This window comes from Falco punctatus (genome assembly GCF_963210335.1).
Source record: "Falco punctatus genome assembly, chromosome: 3".
Lineage (NCBI taxonomy): Eukaryota > Metazoa > Chordata > Aves > Falconiformes > Falconidae > Falco > Falco punctatus.
In genome coordinates, this window is record NC_137582.1 from 94,143,431 (window position 1) to 94,168,893 (window position 25,463).

General features: G+C 44.3%; 1 protein-coding gene across 8 annotated transcripts in view; it reads left to right on the forward strand.

Moving 5' to 3' along the window:
- Positions 1-25,463, forward strand: part of RREB1 (ras responsive element binding protein 1) — a 129,546-nt gene that overhangs the window by 25,895 nt on the left and 78,188 nt on the right. Inside the window, exon 2 of one of the 8 annotated variants that reach the window (XM_080379949.1) lies at positions 23,246-23,616. The exons of 5 other annotated variants lie outside the window; for them this stretch is intronic. In XM_080379949.1, coding sequence (XP_080236075.1) covers positions 23,586-23,616 — 31 coding nt within the window. In that variant the 5' untranslated portion in view covers positions 23,246-23,585. Of the gene's footprint in view, positions 1-1,835; positions 23,617-25,463 lie in introns of those variants that run through there. 2 more of the 8 variants (XM_080379950.1, XM_080379951.1) reach the window with 2 other exon arrangements.

The window sequence follows — 25,463 nt, forward strand, 5'->3', positions numbered from 1 at the left end:
GAGACCTCCCCGTCTAAACACAGCCCAGCGCTTTTAGAAGGTAGACAGTGAATTCTGGCAGCTGTTCAAGTTTAATGTTTCCTTTCTTGGCCTTGGAGGCAGATGGAGCCCAGGGTAGCCCTTACACAGAGCAGGAGGTATTTATAATGATTCTTTCAGGTCGGTAATGTTCAAATCCCATTTTTCTGTACTTCTTGTTTTGTTTTCCATAAATTGTGCGCTGTTAAAGTTGGAACAGCCTTGGAACAGCTGCAGCTTCTCACCCATGTGCTTTCCTCCCCTCTACCCCCCATTAGGAGTAAGTGAAGGATGGGTTGCATGTGAATCACCTCTATACCTATTTCACTTCTCCTGTCCCAGCAATGCAAGACAGAGAAGGACCCTGTCCTGACAGGCAAAAAGGGTGTGTGTCTCAATTGTTTGAGGTCAAGTGAGTTAGCTGAACACAATTAAAAAAAAAAAAAGCTCTCTTGATGCTCCTTAAGGTATAGCCTTACCATGTCCAAAGCCATGTTTGTGGCTGTGCAAGACCAGTTAATGGGTTAACCTTCATCTTAATGAACACTAAGATAGATTTTTTAGTAATGTTAATATGACCCAGCTGAAGCTACCGTGGTTGTAGTCATGAGTGAACCTGTCTGGCCCACATTGACAAGTTTGCTGGAGGCTTTAGTTAGTAGCGCAACGCCAGTCAGTGTTTCTAATGGTCTAATTAAGATGATTTGCCTGTTGTTTTGTTGGGGTTTTTTTGTTGTTGTTTTTGTTTTTTTTCAAAGCTGAGTGCACTATGAAAGGTGAGTGAAGGCTGTAGAAAAATGTTTATATTGTGATGTGGAAATCCACAGATCTCACCTAGGAGTTGCTTTGTCGTACCTTTGTGCAGCTCTCATCACCTCAGTGCAGTTCTCAGCTGGGTGTGTTGTGCCTGGCACTCCTTCACAGCACACCTGGATGCTCTTCTATGCACGAGTCAAGCAGTAGCGTGATTTCGTAGGGCCTCGCAATCCTTTGCCAAGTGGCCTTACAGATGAGCTGGGCAGTTGGACTTATGACAGTTTGTTCTCACCGAAGTAGGTGTCTGCCAGCCGGTGTGGGAAGGTTATAAAGCACTAAAGTATCCGAGCGACACCTCAGTCTCTGCTCTGCTTTAAACACTCCACTTGCGACCAGCACAAGAGCAAGTGCCTTGTGAGAGGGTGTTAAAATTGATAAAACCTGAGTCCTTAAACATCTCGCTTTTTTTTCCTCCTTGTTGTAGGTAAAAAGGCTTGTTTGGTGGTGGGGTTTTCTTGAGAAGAGGAAGAAGTCTTCAGGAGATGGGAAGACACTCAGAAATTACTGTTAAGCCAGATGTACATCATCTGTTTTTTAAAGCAGTCAGTTTGTCCATGGCTCTTTGAAAATGGAATTAAATTGAAAGGAGAGGGGTCTGTAACGGCTTGAGTGCTTAGATATAGGCTCTGAAATGCTGAATAACCTCAGTTCTCACTGACTTCACAGGGAGCGCTTCTGGAAATGGCTCTTCATGCATTGGGTACAAAGCACTACAAGTGCGGGTAAACAGTTCTTTAAAATATTTTGGCACACTGAGAAAACTTCAGCGAGTGCTACTTGGAAGCTGAACACTTGACTTCTCAGGGATAAGATCAGTTTAAATAGGTGCGTTTTTCTTCTTTCTGTGTGCATGAGAGAGGGGAACAGGAGGGCAAGTAAAAAAATCAGAGGAAAAGACCTCATTGCTGACTTGGGAGACTTGTTTGACCTTCTGAGCCCCATGCACTTGTCTGTGGTTTCCAGCCAAAGGCTCTCACTTTGAGAGCGCCTTGCTTCGCACTGAATGAATGCAATATGTTAACACTCCTGTAAGTCCCAGAATTGCTTGGCTGCCCCTTGCCCTGCCTGCCTCGCGCTGGCTGAAAAGGTACCATTGTTTGTTCTGCAAACAGTGGGTGATGGTTGTTTCCAAGGTGACTATGGCGCTGTTGCTGCCCTCTAGTACAAAAAAAAAATTAAGGCTTTAAACACCTGAGAGCATCCCACTGTCACCAGAGACGGTGGGAGGGAGGAAAAAGCTGTTTGTTTGAGCTCTCTGGGCTGGATATTATAACACAGATGGAGGAAATGCCAGTAAGCTAAGAAGGGGCAATGCATACATTTTGTTTACGCTATGAAATGTTGTTTCTAAATAGTGCACAGGTGTAGCTATTGAAACAGGTGATTATTTTTAAGGATGTCTCTCTGATGAGAAGAAGCTATGGTAAATTTAAGGTCTCTCAATCGCACTGCTCAACTGTTAGTTGTAGTTTGAGTTTACAGTAGTAATATTCTGCTTTTTCACTTAATTAAGAGGATGTTTTGAAGACTGCTCAAGCAAGGGTGTATGGACTTCCTACAGGGAGAGCTGAAAGGGAACACTCAACAGTTCTGCTAGACTTGTAGGTTTTCAGATTGTTTTGGAAAATAATTATTTGGGGTTAAAGTATGCATCCCCCAGAAAGAGAATCTCAGCAGTCAGTTCTTCCATTGCTTTTGTGTGTTTTTGGAAGGCCTGTGGTACTCAGAACAGTGACTGACTTTGAAGTGTCTAGGTGGATGGATTAGAAGCATTTTTTCAGTCGTCTCCCTGTGCTGCTTGCCCATCTACTGATGCAGCTGTTTAGTATGGGGGGGTGAGTTTAAAAAGAAAAAACTTCTTTTAATTGCTTGTGGATGCTGCTAGCAGAACTTTGCCTCCCCCCCCATCAGGTTTAGTACAGTTCATACGCAGGTTTCAGTAAACATTAACCACTTTTATCAGGGCTCGCAGCATGCTGAATGGTTAGCAAAGAGCATGTACTGAGAGAGACAGAGAAAATGAACAAGTCCAAGGTCAAAACGATGGTAGGTTTTTCCTTATTAAAACAGGGGGTAGAGAAGGTTGACTACACTTTGTGAAAAAAGTATGCCCATTAAAAAAAACGTGGTTCTTGTCCTTAAGCTTTCATCCAGGTGAGAGTATGTGGGCGTACTGCAGGGTTGACGTGCATCTTTAATTTTTCTTCTGCTTTAGTGAGATGACCAGAACACATCAGCCCCCCTCGTACTCTTGCTGACTGACAGCATGAACTCCTTGTGACACAGATCAATCCAGAGCAGAGTATGATCTTCGCTGTCGCTTGTCATATCTTTATATGGGCCTGCTCCTGCCCAGCATCCACAAAGCTCCCGCTGACTTCAGCAGTGCACAGCCAAGCACAGGCAGCAAGAGATCACAATTTCCTCCTTTCCTTGCCTCCTTGAAGCAATGATACAAAGCCATTCTGGTTAGGAAGGGTAGTTAAGGAACTGTGGTTTAGCAGTTCGCCTCACCTTTCTTTCTCTTGGGTGACTTGGATGTTTCGTTATTGCTTTTGAGAAGTGCAGTGCTACTAATTTTTCTGCAAAATGAATTGCTGTTGGTCAGCTTAGCAAGGAAAATGAGGTAATCTGCAGGTAAATTAATGAAACAATTTTAAGTTGGGGTGTGGAAAAAATGCATTTTGAAAAGAGCATGTGACCTGCTCTAATGAAATTTGTTGAAGCATCTGATGTCAGGGTTCAAATTTTAAATTATTTTTAATTGTGCAAATCAGCATATCCTGTCCCTCCTAGTTTCATTCAAATAATACTTTGCAAAAGAAAGAAGTAGCAGCATTCACCTGCATGTTTCCTAGAAAACAGCATCATTGAAAGGTTGTACCTCATTGGAAAGACACAGATTTACTTAAAAGATACATCAAACACAGAAGAAATCTAAACCGTGTGTGGCTGATCTGACAGTAGTTTGAGAAACACCCTCCGCTGCATGCCCCTTAAATAAGAAACGTGTGCGTACAGTTAAAAATCTCATCTTTGTGGTGACACAGATGATTCAGTGCAGGAAACGAGAAGAATCTCATTCAGCAGTTAAGCATTTGTGGGGCGGGGGTGTGAGGAGGTCATGGTGTTCACCGCACCCGGTTAGAAACCTTCGAGCTCCTTTCCCTACTGCATGTTGATTTAAATCACGGCTGATACTGGAAGCATCAGCACGAGAGGCAAATCCCATCCTGTTTGTTCCACTGGACCAGCTGAAGGATGAAAGAGAGACAAGAAGGGACTTTGTTATTGCTTTTAAACTTTTAACTACAGACATTAGCCATCCAACTCAAAACCATCCCTTGTCACAGGAGGTGCAAGGGCTCAGCTCTTGCATCCTGCTGGAGCTGAGCTGTGGGGTGGCCAGGCCAGCACATGGAGGAGGGCTACCACCAGGGCTGCAGTGGTGGCCCATGTTCTTCCTCCTGTTGTGGCTGCCTGCTCCTGGGGGTGACGGAAGGAGAGGAGCTTTAGATGCAGGCTTGCAATTACAGCTTCTTGGAAGGTGCCTTAGTTCATCTAAATATAAAATACGGACTGTGGTTTTGTCTTAAATATTTGTGGGATTTTACCAAACCACTACAAACAAACAAAGTAAACAGCAGTGAAAAGTGACACATTTCAGACAGGATTTATTTTTTATTTTTCTTTTGCAAGGTGATGTGGAGACTTGTACTCTGTGACTCAGTGTTCAAAGGAAAGGTATTTCTCAAACTGAGAACTTCTTTGTTCATCCCTTTCTCCCAAACTTCCCAAAGAGCTTTATTTTAAAGTTTTTCAGGAGCCTGGGATGTAATTTTCTTTTTAACTCTGTTGATGTTTTCCCACAGCTTCCCAGGTGTTTTCACTGCCTTCTCCAAATTTAAAACAAAAACAAAACCAAACAAAACTTCCTTTCCTAATAGGCTGATCTGGAGTTGTATTAGAAGTGTTTGTAAAGTCTATGGAGGGAAACAAAATCATGTGTGCTACTTGAATTCTAAAATACATTCACTTCATACTGAGGGCAAGTTTAATGGGAGCATGTACAAAACATTATATGTGTGTGTGTGTGTGTGTGTGTGTGTGTGTGTGTAAACTGTTGCCTTGCTTGGAAACTGACCAAGGAATAAAGTTAGACAGTTTTTAGGTCGCTTTGATGCCTCTGCAAAAGCATATGCAGTTTTGTATTTGCTGTAGGTCTCCAACTGATAACTAGCACTAATGAAGTGGCTTTTCATACAGTTTTATTGAAATTATTTATGCAAATACAGTGCAAATTTTATTGCAAAAGCAATCATTTACAGTGCACAGCTGGTAAACAAAAACATTACCATTCATTCTCCAGCGCCTCAATAGCTTCTGCTCGGTTCTCACCGCTGTAGCAGGCTGTATGTGCTCCCAGCATTTATTCCTTGACTCTCAGCAGACCCACAGGTTTTATCTGCTGTAGCACTGAGGTGCAGGAGTGGCACTCTCTCTTGAAGAACCACTCATCCTGTTTTGCCTTCCCCTCCCTGCCTCTTTTTTTTAACCTCTGTGGAAAAATACTTGTACTGTCAGTCTGTGAGACCACAGTCCTGTTCCCCTCTGAAATTGTTTCATTAAAGGCTCTCGGAGGACTGTTAGGTGCACTGGGGACAGCAAGAACTACATGCATCCCCTTTTTTGATACCCTTGCAGAGGCTTCAGTGCAAGAGTACTCAAATCTCTTAACACGTGACATCTTTTGATAACACAGTGAAGGGACTCATACCATCAACCATTACAGAAAATCTCTGTCCTTTCTCCTTCAGCTGGGGAGACAGTCTCATTGTGGTCAGGTTTAGCTTGGTAGAAATTTTTTTGTTGGGCGAGACGTGAGAGACCTCTGTGTCGCGTGTGCACCAGGAAAAAATGGGGTGCACCGCACAGCCTTGGGGCAGCCAGGAGTGGTGCGGGAGCCTTGGCTTTTACATCCTATCAGCATGTAGGTGGGCCTCAGTTAATTTCTTCTCTTACAGAAACGTTCACTGCCTCTGCCACTGTACTTCAGTTAATAGTGTGTGATCTGGGCGGGGGGTTGTTTAGTTACTGAGCTCCGTACAATGGAGCAGGTGACAATTACTCACTCATAGATGCTATTTAGGAGCACTTTAGCATCGACTGGCGTGGGTGTCTCATGTATTTTAGGGGCAAGCAGGATTTGGCTTCAGTGATACAGATGCCAGGTGTGTTTGGGCACTTCAGCTTCAGCAGCCAGAGCTCCCTAAGCCAAGGGCAGACTGAACGGCATGCTCCCATCTTGCAGCAGGACCTGGGCACCCACAGACCTGCCTGGGCTCCCCAGGCACAGGGTGCTGACCAGGCGAACCATCCAGATGGGCTGCGCATGGGCCAGTGGCCACGAGCTGAGCATCCCCGGTGCGAGGTGGCAGGGGGCCTGGAGAGGTGGCCTAGCACACACAAGTCACTGCTCTGCCTGGCTTAAAAGCCTGGATTGTTTCAGTCTTGCAGCTCTCATGTAGGGTCTTACATTCAAAGCACTAATGACTTCCTCGCTGGGACCCAGACTCTTTAAATTTTTATTAAAGGGATTGTCTGTGCTGACATTTAGCTAGCACCAGATGTTGGCTTTTAGTTACCAGTGTGGAGGTGGCATAGCTAATAAAGGCAAGGGTAAGAAACTTGTGAGAAACTGCCTGTCAGATGCGGCTTTGTGTACTGCAGCCTGCGTGATGTCTGTTGCTTCTTCATGGGCCAGCGTTCTACAAGAAAGCTTCTTTCTTTCCTTCTTCTTCTTTTTCTACTACACTCTTGACTGGCCAAGTGTTTTCCAAGTGCATGTCTTTTTCAGGTGGCCTTGCTCTTTTGTTAGAGACTAGTTAATGCAGGGAGAGTGCAAAGGGAACTCAGTGGCAGATTTGGGGGTTTTTCCCTTCGATTTTGATATTTCTTCTGTACATAGCTTTCCTATAGATCATACTTCTCCCCCTCAACCTCTTTTGGCCATACCCTCCCTCAGAAAATGCCAGCAAGCAATTGTTTCCTTTGCAGAGCTGCGAGCCCCTAGACAGAGGCTTTTCCAGTTTTATGAATGCACCATTTGTTGCTGAGGGCACAACTGTTCGATATAACTGGCTGCATCCCACTCTACTTGGGACCAGCATGCACTACAGCCAGGCTATGCATAAACCAGATTTTTGTATTAAATGGCACCATTTTGTCCACAGCAGCAGTCTGTCTGTCTTTTGTGTGTGCGCATGTGAGACTTGCAGTTTTCAGATGCAAAATATATAAAGAACAGCAGTTTTGCAGAAATACATGTTCCTCAGTGAGCGTAGGTTGCTATTTTAAGGTTTATTTTTCTTAGGGAGTTCCTGATGAGTGATATTCCTTCATTATTTTGTGTAGGCGGGCTGAAGCAAAAGCACATTTTAAAATATTTTATAAAATGGATGCATGGTGTAACATTACAGATGTTTTATTGGGGGCATACTCAGTTATAATTGAGCTGAAAATACATGTAGCACTTTGAAAGTGTATGTGCTCATTTATGTTTTACTGTATGTCGTCCAGACTGTATAGATGAAACCACTTAAAGATGCACTCTGCTTTACATTTTTAACTATGTCTAGGAATTGCCATCTTATGTCAAACCTGGCGCTCTTTCTCACCACCTGCCCCCCTTACCCCCCTTCTCTAAGGTCAGCACAATTCACTGGCTGTGGCCAAAATGGTGCACATGGCTCCGGGCTGCTGTGCTGGGTCAGGACGTGTCGGGGGAGGCCGCAGGGGCTGCATGGCCATTGAGTGCGGCTCCCATCCTAGCTGAGATCCAGTCTTTAACAGGTTTCTCCAGAGCACGCACATCTGCGACGCTTGGTTTACGCTTAAAATAACGCAACACCGAGCCCTCTGGCAGGCTGGGAGTGCATGAGGAGGGGGCAGAGGCGCAGCTGGGGTCAGTGGGTACCGTGCTGTTTGCATGCTGTTTCTTTCTTGTTTCTCCCTCAGTCCTGAAGAGCAGCTTTTGGAAAGCGCCATCCCCATTTTCAGTTATGCGAGCAGAGGCTATAAAACAGGGAGGTTGCACGAGGCTCTCGTCCTGGCAGCTGAATCACAGTTTAGGCTTTTAGTCCACGCTGCCTGTCTCATTTGTCTCGGTGCCAGGAGTTTCTCCTCAGAAGCACAGTGGGCTCTTTTTCCCATCTCTTCTTTCTCATACCTGTTGAGTGTGTCCCCCAGCAAATAAGAACATCTCCAAAGCAACCCCACCAGCTTAGAAACTGTCCATTCATGCTTAAGTTAAAATGCGTTCCATCTTCATCATCATTGTGTTTAAGGAATGGGGAAGACTGGAAACACCTCTAAATTTTCCCTCTTTAAAGAAGGCGGTATTGATTGGAGAAGATGAAGATTCCCCATCTCACCCTCCTTTGGGTACCTGAGCGAGTCTGAGCATTGGGCAGGCTTGCCTGAAACATAATAATCCATCCACCAAAAAGGAATAATAAGAAAAATATACAGCTTTGCAGCCTTTCTGTTGAGGTTTCCACCCCTCAACCCCCACCTCACAATGTTCCTTCATATATTCACTGCCCACATAATGTTAACGGGGGATGAGGGTGGGAGGGGGAAGCTCGTTCTCTTTCATGTGACTGCAGCACAGTTAATAATTGTACCAGACTTGAGGCACTCGCGTGACCAAAGGGATTGACCAGATTCATAACCAGACAGAAGATTTTCAGGCACATCTTCATGCCTTGGCGTCCCAGCAGATTGAGAGAAGGAGCCAGATCTGCTTTCTCTGCAATTGCTCATTTGTTATGAGCTGGCTATTATATAGCACGCAGAAACAAAGGCCACCCTGGCCTGAAAAGCCCCTAAAGAAAAACAGTATAGTAAATACATCTGTAAAACAGTGTTCAAGTTACAGACTGCATGTATCTCACATGCTCTCCCTCCCTCCCTCCATCTTCCCCCCACCCCCCCTGCCCTTGCTGCTTTAAAAAAGGGATGGCAAAACAGTTTGATAAAATGCATCAAGTGCTCCACTGTTGATACGATTTAAAAAAAAAAAAAAAGAGGAATCTTTGCTTAAGCATGTGTTTCCAACACTTTAATCTTTTATGGACTGCATACTTGCTGTGGGAGTGGAAGGGGATGCTGCAGGCTTACTTTCAGTGTACTTGGAAATCTTTCCCACAGCATGAAAACTCCCCAGAAAATGTGAAACAACGGCCTGCAAACCAGGAAGTTTCTGATGCCTAGCACTCTGCTCAGAGGGATTTGCTGTGCTCTGGAGGTCATGGAATAATCTTCTTTGTTGGCTTCTCTGCGTTTATTTTACATATTATGGAGGGGTATGTGTGTGTTGCTGAGCTTTTAGGGGTCCTTGTTTCTGTAGCGTATTTTTGCCCCTGGTTCTTTTGTTACTGCACTCCCGTGATTAATACGTCTGCTGCTTAAAATGGCTACTGAACCACCACCGAGTTCTTGCCACTGGTTACCAGCTGCTTAACCCCTGTCAGAAACCACCCAGCGCAGATTTGAGCTGATGCTTTTGTTGTGTAGCAGGTATATTTATGATTTTCGGGCTGTCCATTAACCCTGTGAATACTGTACCACAATGAAGACATAAATCTGCTGTGGTGATGATGGTATGTCCTGATGCTGGGATCACTGCCGCTGCCCCCGCACTGTGCTCTGATAGATTTGCGTGGCGTGCAGTCTTCTGGGGGTGTGGTTTTGGGTGTTTTGTTTTTTTTTTGCTGTGTTTTCCCACCCCTTACCACTTTGTATAGTTTGGGTTTGGTTTTTTTTGAGGAGCTGCAGAAGTTGCTAACATAAAAAAGCAGCAAGGAAGGTGGGAAGTCTGGTGCTTGAGGGCTGATGGTTCTGGTGAGTTGGTAAGGAAGATCCAGTTCCCTAACAGTGATGAAATAGTGCGTCCAGTTTCAGCCTGTGATGGACTCGGCGTTCTGTTTCCTGGCGTCTCCTTTCTGTGTGCCTATGTTTGTGCTGGAGTGCGATGGAGCGTGAAAGGAGTCGGAGGAGAGAAGGGGCTGCACCTTGGCTCTGATTGCCGAAAAAACCCCAACCAACAACATTGACCAAAAGGAAAGTTAACTGGAACATACCACAGAACAGGTTAGGCAGGACGCTGAAGCCAGATACGAACCTTCTCCTGTGCTTTAAGGCATCTTCAGTACACCCTGCTCCCACTACCCTTTCAGGTTTCCCCCCCCTCCTCCCCGTTATGAAATATTCCTGCGCAGATTGGGTTTGAACATGGGGCAGGCGGTTGGTTGCAGCGCTTGCTTGCCTGCTGCCAGCTGTTTCTTAAGAAATAGAGGGTGCACTTGTCTGTGCCCGTCACCCGGTCGCAGAGGCAGCGCTCCGCGTGGCATGCGCCTGTGTGTGCCTTCGTGCCCTCCGCCACCTTGCCTGGCCAGCAGTCCCAGCCGAAAAGTAGCGGGGGAGGAAGAGCAGTAAGGAGACGGAGAATGCTGGCGGGTGGAGCTTGGAGGGCTGATCCTCCACGTAGTTAATCATTACTTGCAGCATAACCTGTTCCTGTTTTCTAGAGGTTTCACTGGCACCCGCGGCCAGAAGCATAGGAGGGATATGTGACAAACTGATTTCTGAGCGAGACGGTTTTGCCTTGCAGCAGGAAGCTCAGCGTCTAATACGAGACATCATCTCTTCTGTAACATGTTTGTGCCTAATAGTTCAGTAAACATACCATATATAGCCCGGTTCGTGCTCACTATAGCACCCTGCTGCAAGGCGACTTTGCTAGTACCACACAGATTCCTTAGCTCCTGGTAACCAGCTGACAAATAGGATGTTGCCATATGTAACATAAATATTCCACACAACTGGGGTTTTTTACACTCCTGCTCATAGTGCATAAAGCATGTGTTTCTGATCATGACAGTCTTAAGTCTGGCACTTTGAAAAACGAAGAGGATTATACAAACAAGGTGCCTTACCCAAAGGATGGACAAGGTCCCACGTATGCATTTTTTTTGCAGATTGAAGATTCCACTCCTTTCTAAATGTCAGACAAAGCTTGTACAAATTAATGTTTTGGGGACTTTTTTCTTTCTCTTTTCTCCTCTCTCCACTTCAAATGCCTGTTGCCTCCTAGGTGATGGGTCCCAAGTTAGAGCTATGATTCGCTGGGAACTTTCTCTTTCCATTCTAGCATCTTCCGTAGAATTTCTCCCCTTCCTCTTTCTTTGTGCACTCTTTTTGTTTACCCGATGCTAGTAGGGTACCGAGCACGGCAGCAAACATGATGAGTAGCACTGCAGCTGGATTCTCAGCTTTCTTAATCAGCTGTTGCATATGGTTTGCCTTCAACTTTTTTTTTTTTTTTTTTTTTTAAACATTGTGAAATTACTTCAGTAACACTCTGACTCTTTCTGTGCTGGGAGAGGTGGTTCAGGACAAGGAGATGAAGCCCGCCTGCCTCGACCGGGGTGGAATATTTTTGCCTTTTTGTGCCTTCTACTTCTTGCCCTGTTCCTTGGTGTGCGAGACGGTGTGGACCCCAGATAACCTTGCACAGAGCTTCCTGGGTGTCTGCTTGGGGATGGCTCTTAGTGCCTGGGTCCAGCAGTTCAGTGACTGGCAATGCCTCCTGTACCATGGAGCTGATTGCTTCGTCACAGGAGGTGGCTGGTTAGATGCAGATCCTACAGGTGGATTTTTGTCTAGTGACTTTCTCCTTATTTAGGCAGGACTTCCAGAAGGGGAAACTTTGCAGGGAGGGAATGTTTGGGTGTTACATAAATGGACAGGACTGTATTTCTCCTACTTGTCTCTCATTGGCCTCGTCAGAGTGAATTATGTCTGACTGCTTGGCAGTTAATTGGACCATCCTTCCCATTTCCTAAGCTGATAAGCCCCTCACTGTCTGCCTCAATCAGGCTTCTTTGTTTGAGAAGTTACTAATGCTGCAGAAGAACAGAATAACTACTTTCCTATGTACTGTAACCGAGTGAGGTGCTCCGATTAATAAAAGTCTATGAAGATTCTCTAAATTTCTTCAGCAAAATCCTTTCATGGAGACTTGTACCGTAATTCCAGTAGTTGTTGACAGGAACTGAAAAGCAGGTATAGCCAGTGGGTTTAGTACGTACCTGTCCCTTTCTGAAAGAATTGCATTCGTGTTTAAGTTATCCTGTGAGCAGCTTTATTCTGGCAGATCCTGGTAGCCATGCAGAGTACCACGGGTGTCTGTAGTTGCCTGTCCATCAGGATTGAGTCTCAGAAATGGCTCCCTTTTACCACAAAGCCTTCAGACTGGGACTGTCTTGATGTGTCTGGACCGTGCCTAGCTTAAAGTGGGTGTTGCCAGAAGGTGAGTAATAAATCATGATTAATTGTCTCTGAGCTATGGATGAGTTTCTATGAAAAAGTGCTTGGCTAAAGGCTGTGCTTCAACAAGCTCATCAAAATTAACCACGCAGGAGACAGTAGTGTAGCATCCCAAAGGCCTGTCTCTTGACTGGTTTTGTTTTGACTTCGGTGGATTTACTACAGCTGATTGGAGAAACACGGGTCCTTTTGTCTCCAGTGTTTAATGGTATCAGTATTGCAGATTGCAAATGGGCTGAGTGGTACAGACTTGTATGAACTAAAAGTAAACACCCTTTTGTTAGATTGCTCAGTAATCTTTTTAATTCAAAGGTGTGGTTATGAACCTTGCAGGTATGCATCCTCGTGTTTGTACCATTGAGTCTATGATACGAATGTAAAGAAAAGATGCAAAGATCCTGTGTTCATTCTATCTTGAAGTTGAAAAGTGATTTTATTCTACAGGAGACCACTAGCCCTTTGCTGTCAAAGCTGTAAATAAATAGAAAACCTAAAGCCATGGTGATTTTTAAAATGGTTTCCATTCTGAGTTTACATATTGATTTGAGCAACGCATTGTATCTGTTTGATTTTACAGTTATTTCTAAAATGTTTTGAAAAGTAGCATTTGTCACAGAAATCTTCCTTCTGCCACCGTCCTTCAGTTATTTCTGGCAGCTTTCAGGGCCCTAAGCACACAAAAGAAGTATTGGGGGATTTACTCCTTGCACAAAAATTGGAAGGACTGGGCTTTTTTGTTCTTCAAAAGCTTGCCAAAATGGGGTTTGTCTTGACTTCGGCATAGAGGATGTAAAGCATGCGAATAAAATAAATGTGCATCACATTGTGGGCCTACATTTATAGGTACACTCTGACCCTGGGAAGTAAAAAACAGTTTATTTTTCATTGTACCTCTGAGTTGGTGTTGCCGAGCCCCAGGATGTCTGTGGCAGCGCCAGGGCATGAGGAGAGGCGGTTGGGTTCAAGAGGCCGTTAGTGGTGTTGGGCCGTTATTTGTTCGTTAGGTCTGAGAGGTGCAGGAGCTGGGGTGAGCTGAGCGCGGGGCCCGGTCGGTAGGGCAGGAGCTGGACGAGAGGCCGAGGCAGGTAACCACCAGCAGTGGCTGGATCGACATCCCTTCCTCCCAGGGACTTTCTGGCGGTTGTCAGGCCCCAGACAGTTAGCTGACAGCCTCTTGTAGTGTGACTTCTTTTATTAGTGATTTTATGGCCTGACATTGAAGGTGATGGGTGGAGAACTTGTACGTGGATTTAAAAGTTTCTGGACGAGTGTTTGTGCTCTGTATCTTGTCTGAACCTTACCCAGGCTGGTTGAAGACCAGCCAGCAGCCACTGAGTCAAAGGCCTTGCCATTTCGCATGGGATCAGTGAGCTTCAGTCTTCCTGAGGGGGGGTGATGAGGAAGGAGGGGCAGGAGGTGTCCCTGTCTCAAAAAACATTGAAAAGTTAAAACTGGAAAACAAGTTACTACTCACTACGAAGTTCTTGGAAAGAAAGATGCATGCATGGATGGAGAAGTTTAGGAAGTGTTTAGCCTCAGAATTAGGGCGACTTGAATTAGCGGCTGGGCCTGTAGCGATCTGTGTGTTCATGTATGTATAGGACCTTAAGCACAGAAAGGTTTGGGGTGAGTCTGGAAAGGGTCCATGTTTAAGGAATGTAGTTCTTCTGGCTTCTGAGATAGCTTTTTTGTATAGACAGCATGGAAAACGATTACAAAAACAAGTATTGCAAGACACTTAATGAGATGGGAAACTGGCAGTGCGAAGTCTGTGGCTCTTGGGCTCGAGTGATTGTGGGAGAATTGCAGGATTTTTTTTTCCAAGCAAGCATTTTCTGACTCGTGAACAACCACGAGTGGCATTTATCCGGTGGGTTTAAAGTCAGCAACCCCAAAAGTGCATTCAGAATCTCTCCTGACTTTTGGGATGAGAGGCTGTGACAGCAACAGGACTCGAGGAAAAAAAAGATGCTTTCAATGTTTGCTGGCAGTTCCGCCAGGGTAGTCTGAGACTTCATCTGCTGAGGTGTCAAACTGTGTGCTTTCACCCTTTTGGAGTGGGGGTGACTGCGACTGACCAGACCAGTTTTTAGGGAGCTTAGTCAGCTTCCTAATTTCCACTTACACTGAGAGAGTCATCAGGGACAGCAATGGAGAGAGAATGCCAGTTAAGTACCTCTGCATGAAAGAAGCTGGGCTGCCAGGAGGGTTTTCAATTGGAGATCATGAAGCAGCTTTATTATGGGTCCACTCTTCCTTCCCATGCGGCTCTACCAAGCTTTAACCATTTATGCTGAAACAATACAGGTCAGATGTTTATTAGCTTCAGGTCACATTTGTTTTTGCTGAAAGAAAAATAAGTAGTTAAAAAAAAAAACAAACCATTTCGAAGGATGCAGCTAAGAGTAAAGTAACTTTAGGTTTTGGATTCTTTTTCATGTGCTTGCTTTTCTTATTGGAAAGGAGAAAAAAATGCAATAAACCTAGAATCCCCCAAAGCAGGGGGAGAAAGTCTGACCTGTTCTTCTAGTCCTCAAAGCTGCAATGCAGGGGCATTGAGATTTGGGAAGGGCAAAGCAGGTGGGAGATTGCAGTTACAGGTATCATTTGAATAAGCTAGCTATTGATTATCATAGCTGATAATCATCAGCAATGGTGATTTCCCCAGTGCGTTCTGTTCTTAATGTCTGTTGCAATACGGATGCTGAAAAGGACTGGGCATGACACAGTGAAAGCCAAACATCCTTGTGTCCCTCTTACTCCAGGCCAGAGTAAGTCAGTTCAGCTCTGTGAATACTGAAGTTGGCAACCTAGTCCCACATCTTGAGTTTGCAATTTAGCCATCTCCTATGTGTCTGTATTTGTCTGCTCTTTCACATGCCGTGTGGAATGTGTGACCATTTCTCTTGCACTGTGATGTACACGTATAGGTATGGAATTTCTGGTTGAGGGGTTTGTTGGTGTACAGTGAAAACATTCTCATGAATTTACTTTGTAGGCACTTCTGTTCCATATGGAGTAAGCATAGCATGAGGGTTGTCTGACAAGATTTGCACACATTGCCAAATGCTGCTGGTCTTATAAATAAAAACCCAAAAAAATAAAAATAAAAACAAAGGCCCAGAAGTTTGTAGATACCTGTGCATGTAAACAAACTTCCTGATGCAGGGGCCACTTAGCCCTCCCTTGCAGACCACAGCTTGGGCTGTGACCTTTGTAGCTTCTGTTGAAGCTTAATGGGTCTCTTCCAAAGGATGGACCTATTAGTATCAGTTCATTAGCAAGACTGAGGCCTTGGTTTTGTAACGAACCCTTAAGTGCGATTTGCAATAGCCTGCTGACTGTATCTTACTAAGCTGCTGTGGGTGCAAGAGGGAAACAGATTGAGGCTGGAGTAATATTTACCTTCACTTCAAGTTAGGAGGAGTATCTGCAGTAAAAAGGAATGTGCCACACCTAGGATCTCCGGAGTTGGCTTTTCTGGGAACTTTGGCCACAGAGAATGAAATACCCCTGATGCTGTACATGCAGGGCAAAAGCGGCTGCTATTGTTAAAAATATGCATATGAAAATGGAACTGGAAGTTACTGCAAAGCTGTGTTTGCAGGTATCATAGCAAGGAAATTTTTAGAAATCAGACCTGAAAGGTTTTACAACAGCAAGTAACTCGGATACTCCCTGAAAATTTTCGTTTGCTTTGCTGGAGTGTTAAAAGAATCCCTGGTTTCTGTAGTTATGGCTAGCAATTAATAAATTAGTTTAGGATTTTGTTGTCTTTTGATTATGTACATTGTGTATGTATGTGTTTTAATGTGCATTTTAAAACTGCTTTTTTCCTTGATTATGGAAGGGGAGACCATGGAAAGAGTATTTTAAGTTCTTTGACTAGAGACTTGATTGAAGTCATTTAGTCATTTAGCACCCCAGAGCAATATTGAATAGCTCTGTCCTCCTCTGTTTTGAGCTCAAAATGGAAGAAAAATCCCTTTTTTGTTTGTTTTCAGAGAGAAAACAATCTGAATTTCAAAGTGGGTTAAATAGTTTAGCGATTTGTATTCCATTTCTTGCAAACTCCCCCCTCCCACCCGAGCCCAACCACTCTTCCCCTCTGCTCTTGCCCACAGAATTACCATGCAACTAATTTTAGAGGTGGGTTTACGCGTTTGTTTTAAAAACACTGCTGTCTTCATCTCTGCTAATCCACCAGGTGGAAGCAGATGTGTAGAATAGCTGTACATGTATTTGTAAATCTGAGTTTGAGCAGAGGGTGTTTCTAAGAGGGTAGTGTATGTGCAAAGGCAAGGGAACCCTCGGTAGTGTAACACCACCAGTTAAAGCAAAAATTTGCAGTTAACCACTAGCTGGATTCGTTGGTGGTTTTTGTTCATGTGGTGGGCTGGGTGACATTGTATTAGCCAATTCTTCTGATATATGGTTAGAGATCAGTTGCCTGGCTGTTCGGAATTACAATAGGGAGAAGGCTATCGGGGGAGGGGATGAGGAGAATAAGATAGGAAGTGGTTTCTTAGAGATGGGTGCTCTTCTTGTGCTAACAGAAGTTTTGGTCTATTAACTCTGAGTGTGCTTTTCTGACCTACAGACTCGTTTGTAGCTTACTGATGTCTTCTTCCCTTTTGCCTGACTTCCCATTAACTACCTGGCATCCCTGTACCTCTCTGCTCTTGCAAAAAAAAATGGGTCCTTTGAAGTTTGGGAAATACCCCTTTTGTGTTCAGCCCTCACAACGATTTTGCTTTGAGTGCATCTTTGTCTGGAAGTATGCTTAAAAGTGCTAAAAATTTTATTTTGTTTGGTTGAGGGATGGGTGGAAGTGCAGGAGGAGTCCACGTGGTAGCAAAGAGGAAGCTTGAGGTAGCACAGAGTGACCTCCTGAAAGCATCCCTCCAGCCTGTGAATGTTCATGGTCTCCTAAAGGCAGTCATTTGGGAAGGGGCTGCGCTATCCAGATTTACAGTGCCTACTAGGTTTCATGTAACAGAAATGCTGTGGCTGTGTACTGCTGCAGGTTTTTGTTCTGTTCCTCTACAGGTTTTGTTGTTTCTCCACTGACCTGTTGTACTAAAATTCATGTCACTGCCTGACAAACTGTGCTTTTAATAACTTAAGCTTTACTTTATAGGGCAAAGCCTGGGCAGTAAGACATGTTGAATATATATTGCCTTAAATATTTTCCTTACTGACTCTGTGCTCCTTGAGTTTTACTGAATTCTGAGCATGTTACAGAAACAATCAAACTGCCTAGTAGTGAAGTGTTGCTTTCCAGCTATAGCAGTGAAGATATTTGCATTTAAAGTCCAGAGTTGCAAAATTTAGTTCTCTACTTGTACTCTGTGCATGTTGAGACAAAAATAAAATGGAGGAAAAGCTGAAAGAAACCGTTTGCATCACTTGAGGTCCAGTGGGAGCTGGGGGTCAGGATCACTCTGAGAATTAATCAGTTCACTAGAGGATATGATAATACAAGGAAATGATGGTATTGCAATAAGGTTTTCATTTTTTTTTTATTAGTAGCAGAAACTTTAAAAATAAAAAGAGAGCAAGAATAAGCCTGGGAGCAGAAGTGGCCTGAAGGAGAAATGACCAAGACCAGCTTAGAAATGCAGAGAGTGGGGGTTCAGGAGTGCTGCTTCACTGCATCTGTGTGTGAATCTCCTTTCTGTCTTGGGGAGGGGGGCGAGAGAGATCACAGCCCTGTGAAATCTGACTTCTTAATGCTGTTTTGAATAAAGAGAAGTTGTTCTGGGCCTTCCGCTTTTCTTGAGATTGAGGATTTTAAACAGGGAATGCCTGCACAAAAGCGACGGTAATCGCAGTCTGAAAATGGCGTGTGGCATTTCTTGTCATTTTTAACAAGCCGAAACGTCGCAGAAATCTGCCCAGGCAAACTTTTGGTCCTGCTGTGCCCCAGTGCAATAATTATAATGCAGAAACAGCTGATGGGTCATGTCTCCAGCCCTGCGCAGCATTATGACTTGCTACCTACATTCCATGTTTAGCTTTGAGCGATCAGATGGTGCAAGCAATGTGAGCTAGCAGTGCCTGAGGACATGCAGTCAGGCAACACGTCCTGTCCCTCTGCAGCTTCTGTTTCTTTTTTCCACTTCTGTCCCATCCCATCCCCTTAAGGTGATGCCTTTTATAATAAATACAGCTCTTCGGAGCGGGTCAGCTGCCCGTGCGGGAGCATGTGTGCTATTCCCACTGTGCTGTGTATTAAGTCCAAGGGCCCAAGCTTTGTAAATATTGTTTCTAAAGTGCCTGAGGACTCCAGGTGAGCTGCTTGCCCTACTTACCAGGGGCTGTGGAGCTGTGGTTGGTACATGTGGTGGCACACAGTGGCAGGCTGTTTCAGCGTGGTTACTGATGTGACCTAATGAAGTGCGAATTGTGTTGGAGGGGGTAAATTTTGTCTTTGTGCATGGGGAAGGGGTCATTTACAAATGTTTACAAACAAACAAAAAAGTTGAAAATTATGCTTAATTCAGCCGACTCAGGGAGGTGGTGGTGGGGATATTTTGGACTTGGGTTTGTTTTGTGCTTAGCACTGTGCAAAAGGTACACCCAGGCCTTGATCTAGGATAAATCGGATAGGTAAGCAGAAAATTACCTACTCATTGCCTGGGACTGCTCTTGCTCTCTTGTTCCCCCTCTTCCAGGGATGCCGCTGGAGAGGTGTGGTACAGACACGTTAATTGTGGTAGTTTTATTTTATTGTGAACTTATTTTCACTGGGTTTAATTGGAGAACTGAACTTTAGGTAGACTTCTACATGGTAGGAGTGTTCTTCACTGCAGAGGGGTTGCAAGTGAGCTCTGAGCTGGAGGGAAGGGAGTGAGAGGGGAGTGGGAGGAGGGAGCCTGGAGATGGAGCTGGCTGTGGGTTCGTTCCACTGCATCTTTTCATCTTTCCCTGGTACTGCAGCACCACGGGAGTAGAGTTACCGACAACATTCTTGCTCAGGTCTCTCATCCCTCACTCAAATAGAGGGTGTAATTTGACGATGTCTGCACTCCCCTGTGTGAAGGCTGTTGATGAAACTATATGTGTGTACATTTTTAAGTGAAAAAAACCCAAAAACCCACCAACAAAAAAACCCCCCAAACCCAAACAAATGCAAACCCCAAACCAGATCAGTTCCGTGATCCCACATCGCCGTACAGTTGTTCAAATGCTGGGACTGGCATGAGGCTGGAGAGAGAATGTGTGGCCAGAGCTGCGGGGTGAAGTGAGGACTGGCAGTCTGTCCTTCTGAATGACAGCCATGGCTTACATCAGGTTAAATCAGTCTGTACGCTGCAGGCTGAGGCGAAGCAGAATGGATTAAAAACAGGTTTTTACTTCTAGCCACGATTTTCCTCACAACTGCAGTTCTGCGTCAGCTTGTGGGATACGTGTATTTCTGCATCTCAGCTGCTGTGGAATGTGAGAGACGTCTTTCTACAGGACAGTTCTCGCAGTCAGTATTCCCTAAAGTTTTCCTTATTCGAACTGCTGCATCCACAACTTTCACAAATAGATTGTGAATCTGGATTTTTATCTTTTCCTTCTCCATCTGTATCGGTTGTTATCAGCTGCAAACAGGTTACCAGTGAGGCCTGCCGGGCTGCTTAATGGGTGGCCGCCTGGCGCTGCCTTTGGGCTGATGCAGATAATTTCTATTGGCCAAGGTTATCTCCCTACTGACCTTGTAGCCAGAACTCAGCCTCTCGGTGGCACAGTAATTGTGGGAAGGAGGGCTTCTGAAAGCATTCGTAAGGGCTGGAATAGCCTTTCTGGTTTTGTAAAAGCCATATTTTATTTTCATCAGTGCTGTGAATGAGGAAAGAAAATGCCTTGATGTCAAGTTCGCAAATTCAGAGAAGGTTGTGTTTGAAGATTCTTTTCTTCTAAAATCCACTGTGGAGGCATCCCAAACTTAGCATGGCAAGAGAATGCTGTACCACAATTTGGCTTAAAAGTCCACTTTTGCTGCTGTACTTCCTTAGTTGTTTGCTCACTGAGCGTTGATAAATGGCATCTGATTTCTTCCTAGCTGTAGCCTTTCATGCCAGAATTTCTTTTCCATTGGTTGCAATTGGTTCAGTTTACTGGACTAAATATGTTTGCATGCTTTTGGGATGAAGAGGGACTTCTGTTAGCTGTGTAGCAGAATGAGGCACAGGGATTAATAGGGGGAATGGGGAGAGAGGGAGGAGTTGGGTTTTCTTTTTTCTTCCGAGAGGCATCAGGCTCCTCCCGTAGCGAGGGAGAGCATAGTACATCGAACCTAAAGACCTTTAAAGTACATGCTGAAATGGATGCTGGGAAGATACAGTACAGTGCTTGGGCACAACTCCAAGGCTCCCAAGGCAAGTAATATTTAAACAAGCTGAACAGCCCCTTTCGGCAAGCAGCAGGAAATCCAGCACTGAGCTTTGTGTTGTTGCATGGTCAGCAGAAGATAAAAGCTCAGGCTGTGCAGCTGGGGTTCCCTCCTATCACTGGATGGCAAACTGTTAAGAAAAGATAAAAGGACAGAAGGGAACAGGGGGTCATCTTATTGAAAAGCATTCCTTCATATTTTAAGCCATCAGAGTACTTTGAAATATGTTGGGCTTGATGTAAGTTAGAAACGGTGCCATCGGCAGCTCTGGGGTGTGTTGGAGCTTTTACATCAGTTGGCAGGCAAAAGGTGTATTCGTCCCTCTGCTTCACCAGAGATAAATGTTTTACATGGGTAGGATTGTGCTACGCATAGGTGCCTCACCACAAGCCTCACAGTGGGCAGGAGCTTCCCAGAACTTTTAGGAGCAGGGCGTGTAATGGTGGGGCTGCTGCTGACTGGAGGTTTCATTCTGAAATGCAACCAGCATTCAGCTGTATATAGCCTTTCCAGGTCCCGCTTCCTGCAGCTGATCCTTGGTTAGGGACTGTTTTAACAATGAGGAAGAGAATTTAAATGAATGAGATTGCTAGTTCAAGTCATCTAATCATTATTTACTGAATTCCTCCCCTCCGTCCCTCCTCCTTTTTTCCTGCATCACAGCACTGGTGTCTTGGGAAAGAAAATGTCTCAGAGCATTTGTTACCAATTTAGCAGCAAGTACGTGCTCAAATTTGGGATTTCTGAGATCTGTGTGTGCCATATGTAGGCAAAATGTAGTATTTGCTAGTTCCAGTAGAAGGGAACAAACACAAATTCACTGTTCTTCAGATAGTGTTTCTTTAATCTAGTGAGACTTACATTTGTGCAGCCTTTTTGTTTTGGTAAGACGGTTAACCGTCCTCCCTAGGGTGCCTAATTGCTTATCATGAACTAATCAGTCCCCTGGGTATATGAAGGGATGAAACACTGCCAAGATAGAGCCTGTGACTTCCCCCAGAGGTGTGATAACCCTCCCAATTACCCCACCTTTTGGGGAGCTTGCTTACGGCTACTTGAAAGACCTCATTACTTCAGAAATTATCCATGTTTAAGAGATTTTAGGAAGTTCTAAAGGAGCGTATTTGCTGAGGAGCCTTTGAACTTGTCAGCTTTTGTATTTTTTATGTCAAATCTGTATTGAATAATGTTTCAAGTTTGGTGTGAAATGTGCTGAACGTGCTGCTGCTGCCACTTCTGTTTATGAAGGTCCCTACCTCCGTAGCCTCCGTGGCATGCCAGACCCTAACAGATGAGGAAAGGGCCAGTTCCTGTAGGGATGGTGAAATCTTCTAGCTTCAGAAACCCTGTTTGAAGTTTAGGTGAAGGAACGAGTGAAACAAATCTGGTGGTCTCGTCTAACTTTTGGTAGAATGATATGTGTGAAATGACTGGGTAGATTAAGAAAAGTCTTTCACCTTACAGTGAAAAAGAATTTATTTCACTGATGGTTTTGCTTGCTTTCTCCTTTTAGTTTCTTGTTTTAAGTCATTCAAATACATGCTTGTCTGCTTTACAGGTGAGACAGCTACTGATTTCTTGAACTCTTCTCTTGTGTCTCCTTATGTTGAACAGTTGAGCTCCATAAAGCATGTAAAACTTACTACAAAACAGTCATGTCTGAACTGGAAGGGGAAAATAACTCCTGCTATTTAGTATCTGAGTGAAAGTACAAGTTCTGGTGTTGAGGTTTTCTTTGTCCTTTCCTTTTTCTCTGAATGAACATCACTTTTGTATGAAGTTTGGAGGATGGGATCTGTCAGTTGGGTGGAAATACATTTTGCTTCTTTAAAGAATTGTAACTTAATCAAAGATCAGATTTTATTCTCCTTTTGTGGCCTTTTCAAACACTTTTGGTCTTGTTCATCTCTGGTAACAGTAGATTCTAAGTGACCACAACAAGCTTAATGTAGATACATATATTGCCATAGTATGTAGTGGCTTAAAACTGTAAAGCAAGGTGACTTCATTTTTAGAATTAAAATAAAGTGGCTGTGTGGGTGTGTATGTATGTATATATGACTGAGAAAATGTTCATGTAGAAACATCACTCCTCAAAAGAAGTATGAATTTCAGTATCATAGGTCTGATTATGATACTTCAGTGTTGCTTCCCTATGTGTGTATATGTGAAAGTGGTTAGTCAAGGTTCCACTGACAAACTTGCTGTCCTACTGCAGATTGGGGTGGGTGTGAGGAGGTGCACAGGCCACTTGGTGGATTTTGTTGTTGTTGTTCATTTTTCTCTATGGTAAATACTTGCAACTACTACTTTACCCAGGACCTGTGGGTTCAACCTCTGCATAATTCATACTAGTTTGTTCCAGGCTAATGTTTTGGTACATTACATGTCAATGGGAGTTAGCAGAAGGAAATGAGTTTCCCTTTTCATATGTGAATTGTGGGAAGAATTGTCTGTATCATCTGTTTGATGGTAATGTGTGAAGCACTAGCAGTGGAATTGTTTTTTTGGAAGAGGAGGGTGGTTTTGGACTAGCAGCAGACATTTTTGGCTGGAGGAATAGCAACTTGAAACTTCACTTACTGAAGAAACCTGTTCACAATTTTGTCTTGTTTTTTGTTGTTTTTTTTTCCCCAGCGTTCCTGAAATAAACTTCCTGCAATTCTTTGCAGTGTGCAGGTGTCCAGACTCCCCTTTACTCATGGTCGCCTGTGCAGCCCATCAGGCGACTGAAGGCTGTACCTAAAATTCTGCCTGCAGTGCAGCACGCTGCAATGGTCTTGATATAGTTACGGTGGACACCTTGTGCAGCTACAGGCTGTAGCATCCCTTCCTAGTCCGAACAACTGAGTATTGCGTTCCAGGAGTCTACACGTGTGAAGGACTGCCTGGAATAGGAAAAGGAAAGCTGCAGAGATTGTAAGCTGCTGCGTGATCCGTGTGGCTGTTGTGCCGAGGAGCATCAAAACATTGCTGGATGGATCCGACAGCTCGTTGCAGAGTAGAGGGTCAGTCTCACTGGTTATTTGCAATTATTAACCTTGGTGGATGTTATATTTTTTTGTTTGCTTTGTTTTTATATTTTTCTGTGCGTGTATAAGAGGATTGTGGCCTTGCAACCAGAATGCTCATGTTCAGGAAACTTCAGGCTGTTCCTACTGAAGGGCTTTGAAGATCAGCAGGCATTTCCTTCTGGGTTCACAGCATTGTTGGAGGAGCCAGTTGCTGCTGAAGTCTTCAGGCCTATCCAGCTGACTTTGGTCATTTTTTACATCACTAGCACATGGATTATGCTGTTTGCAGACTGTCTAAGCTCCATGATGACCTCCGTGGATTTCTCATGAGCTTTTACAAGGCCGGGCCTGTGTACTTTGTAAAATCCTTTAGAAATGTCTGCTAGGCTTTTAAAGTCCCAGAGCAAAGGCTATACTACAAGGAACTTGGAAGGTCAGCAGCTGGATGTGGTTGTGGATGAAGGGGGATTTGTGTGTGTGTGTGTCTATGTGTGTATGGAGTTCTAGTTTTGAAAATACATCTTTTTTCAAGTCAGGTAAGAGATACGTATTTTCTGAGAAGGCTTCTTGTACTCATCTGATAAAGCTGAGGGGCTTCTGAATTCCATAAGAAATTGTTGACTTAGATCCCTGTGCCCTTTTTTTGCACACGTTGTAGTCTATGAAAATTAACAGATGCTGTTTCATTTTGTCAGTGTGCAGGAAGCACCTCCTGCAGGTTAGTTTCACTGTGTGTACTTCAAAATAGAAAGAAAACTTGTGCTGAAGAATACTTTTGGCAAGTAACACTGCTGTTTAAAATTTTCCTAGTGGCTTTCCTGTGAAGATCTCAACTTGGAGAGGCTTGCCAGCACCATCTACTGCTGTAATTAATTTACCTAACTAAACCAAGAAAGAAACTTTGTATTTCAGAATTTAGGGCTCAGCAAACAACCCTGAAGGCTACCTGCCCAACTGATACAAGCCAGTGGGTACCGCTTACAAGACTGTGGCAACTTGTTCATCAGTGATGGGAGAGAGACATTTTTCTGAAAGCTGGGTTCTCCTTTCACCTGGAGGAAGCAGTAAACCTCAGTTTGAGTGATTTGTGGTACTCTGGCATCTATGGCAAATGTATATCTAGAATAACCCCAGGTGAAATAAAATAGCTGGCTTGTATCTTTTAACTCTGCTTCAGAATAACAGGAGAGTGGCAACTGACTGCCGTCTATGCTTAATATGAGATGAAGGTGATGTAGATGGCGTATATCTGTTTCTGGTCCTTAGCAGACTGTAGGATATGATTGACTTGAGACCTTTTTGTGCCTCATATGGTGCAGGGCAGGGGTTGGCTTTGGCTTGTGGGTCTGTCGACGGTCTGCCTGGTGTGGAGATACAAGCTAGGAAGGAGTGCTACAGGTTATCTTGCTTGTGAAAAAGCTGTGTAGCCGCTTCGGATATTGCAGTTGGAGGTTGACATTACAAATGCCCCCTAGGGTGGATGGGAGAGCTAGAGCTGTACAGCACGCTTCTGAATCCCTTTGCTCCAGCACATCTCTTTCTCCTCCCCTGTGGCATGTGGTTTCCCCTCTTAAAATTTCAAGCTAAAACTCTCTAATTAAAAAATCTATTTTAGGGCATGCTTGTGTTTCTGAACATTTTAAGTTGTCTTGATTATAGATTTTGTTGTTGTTGTTGTTGTTTGGAGACTTGTTGTGACAGGGGGAATAGTTCCTGTGCTGACCAGAAACAGAAGACAGGAAGATAATGATGTTAACAAGGTGGGGGAGAAAAGGAGGTGTTTGTTTAGAAAAAGCCTAGTCACTAAAGCCTGTGGAGCAGAGGAACCCTGCTGATAACAC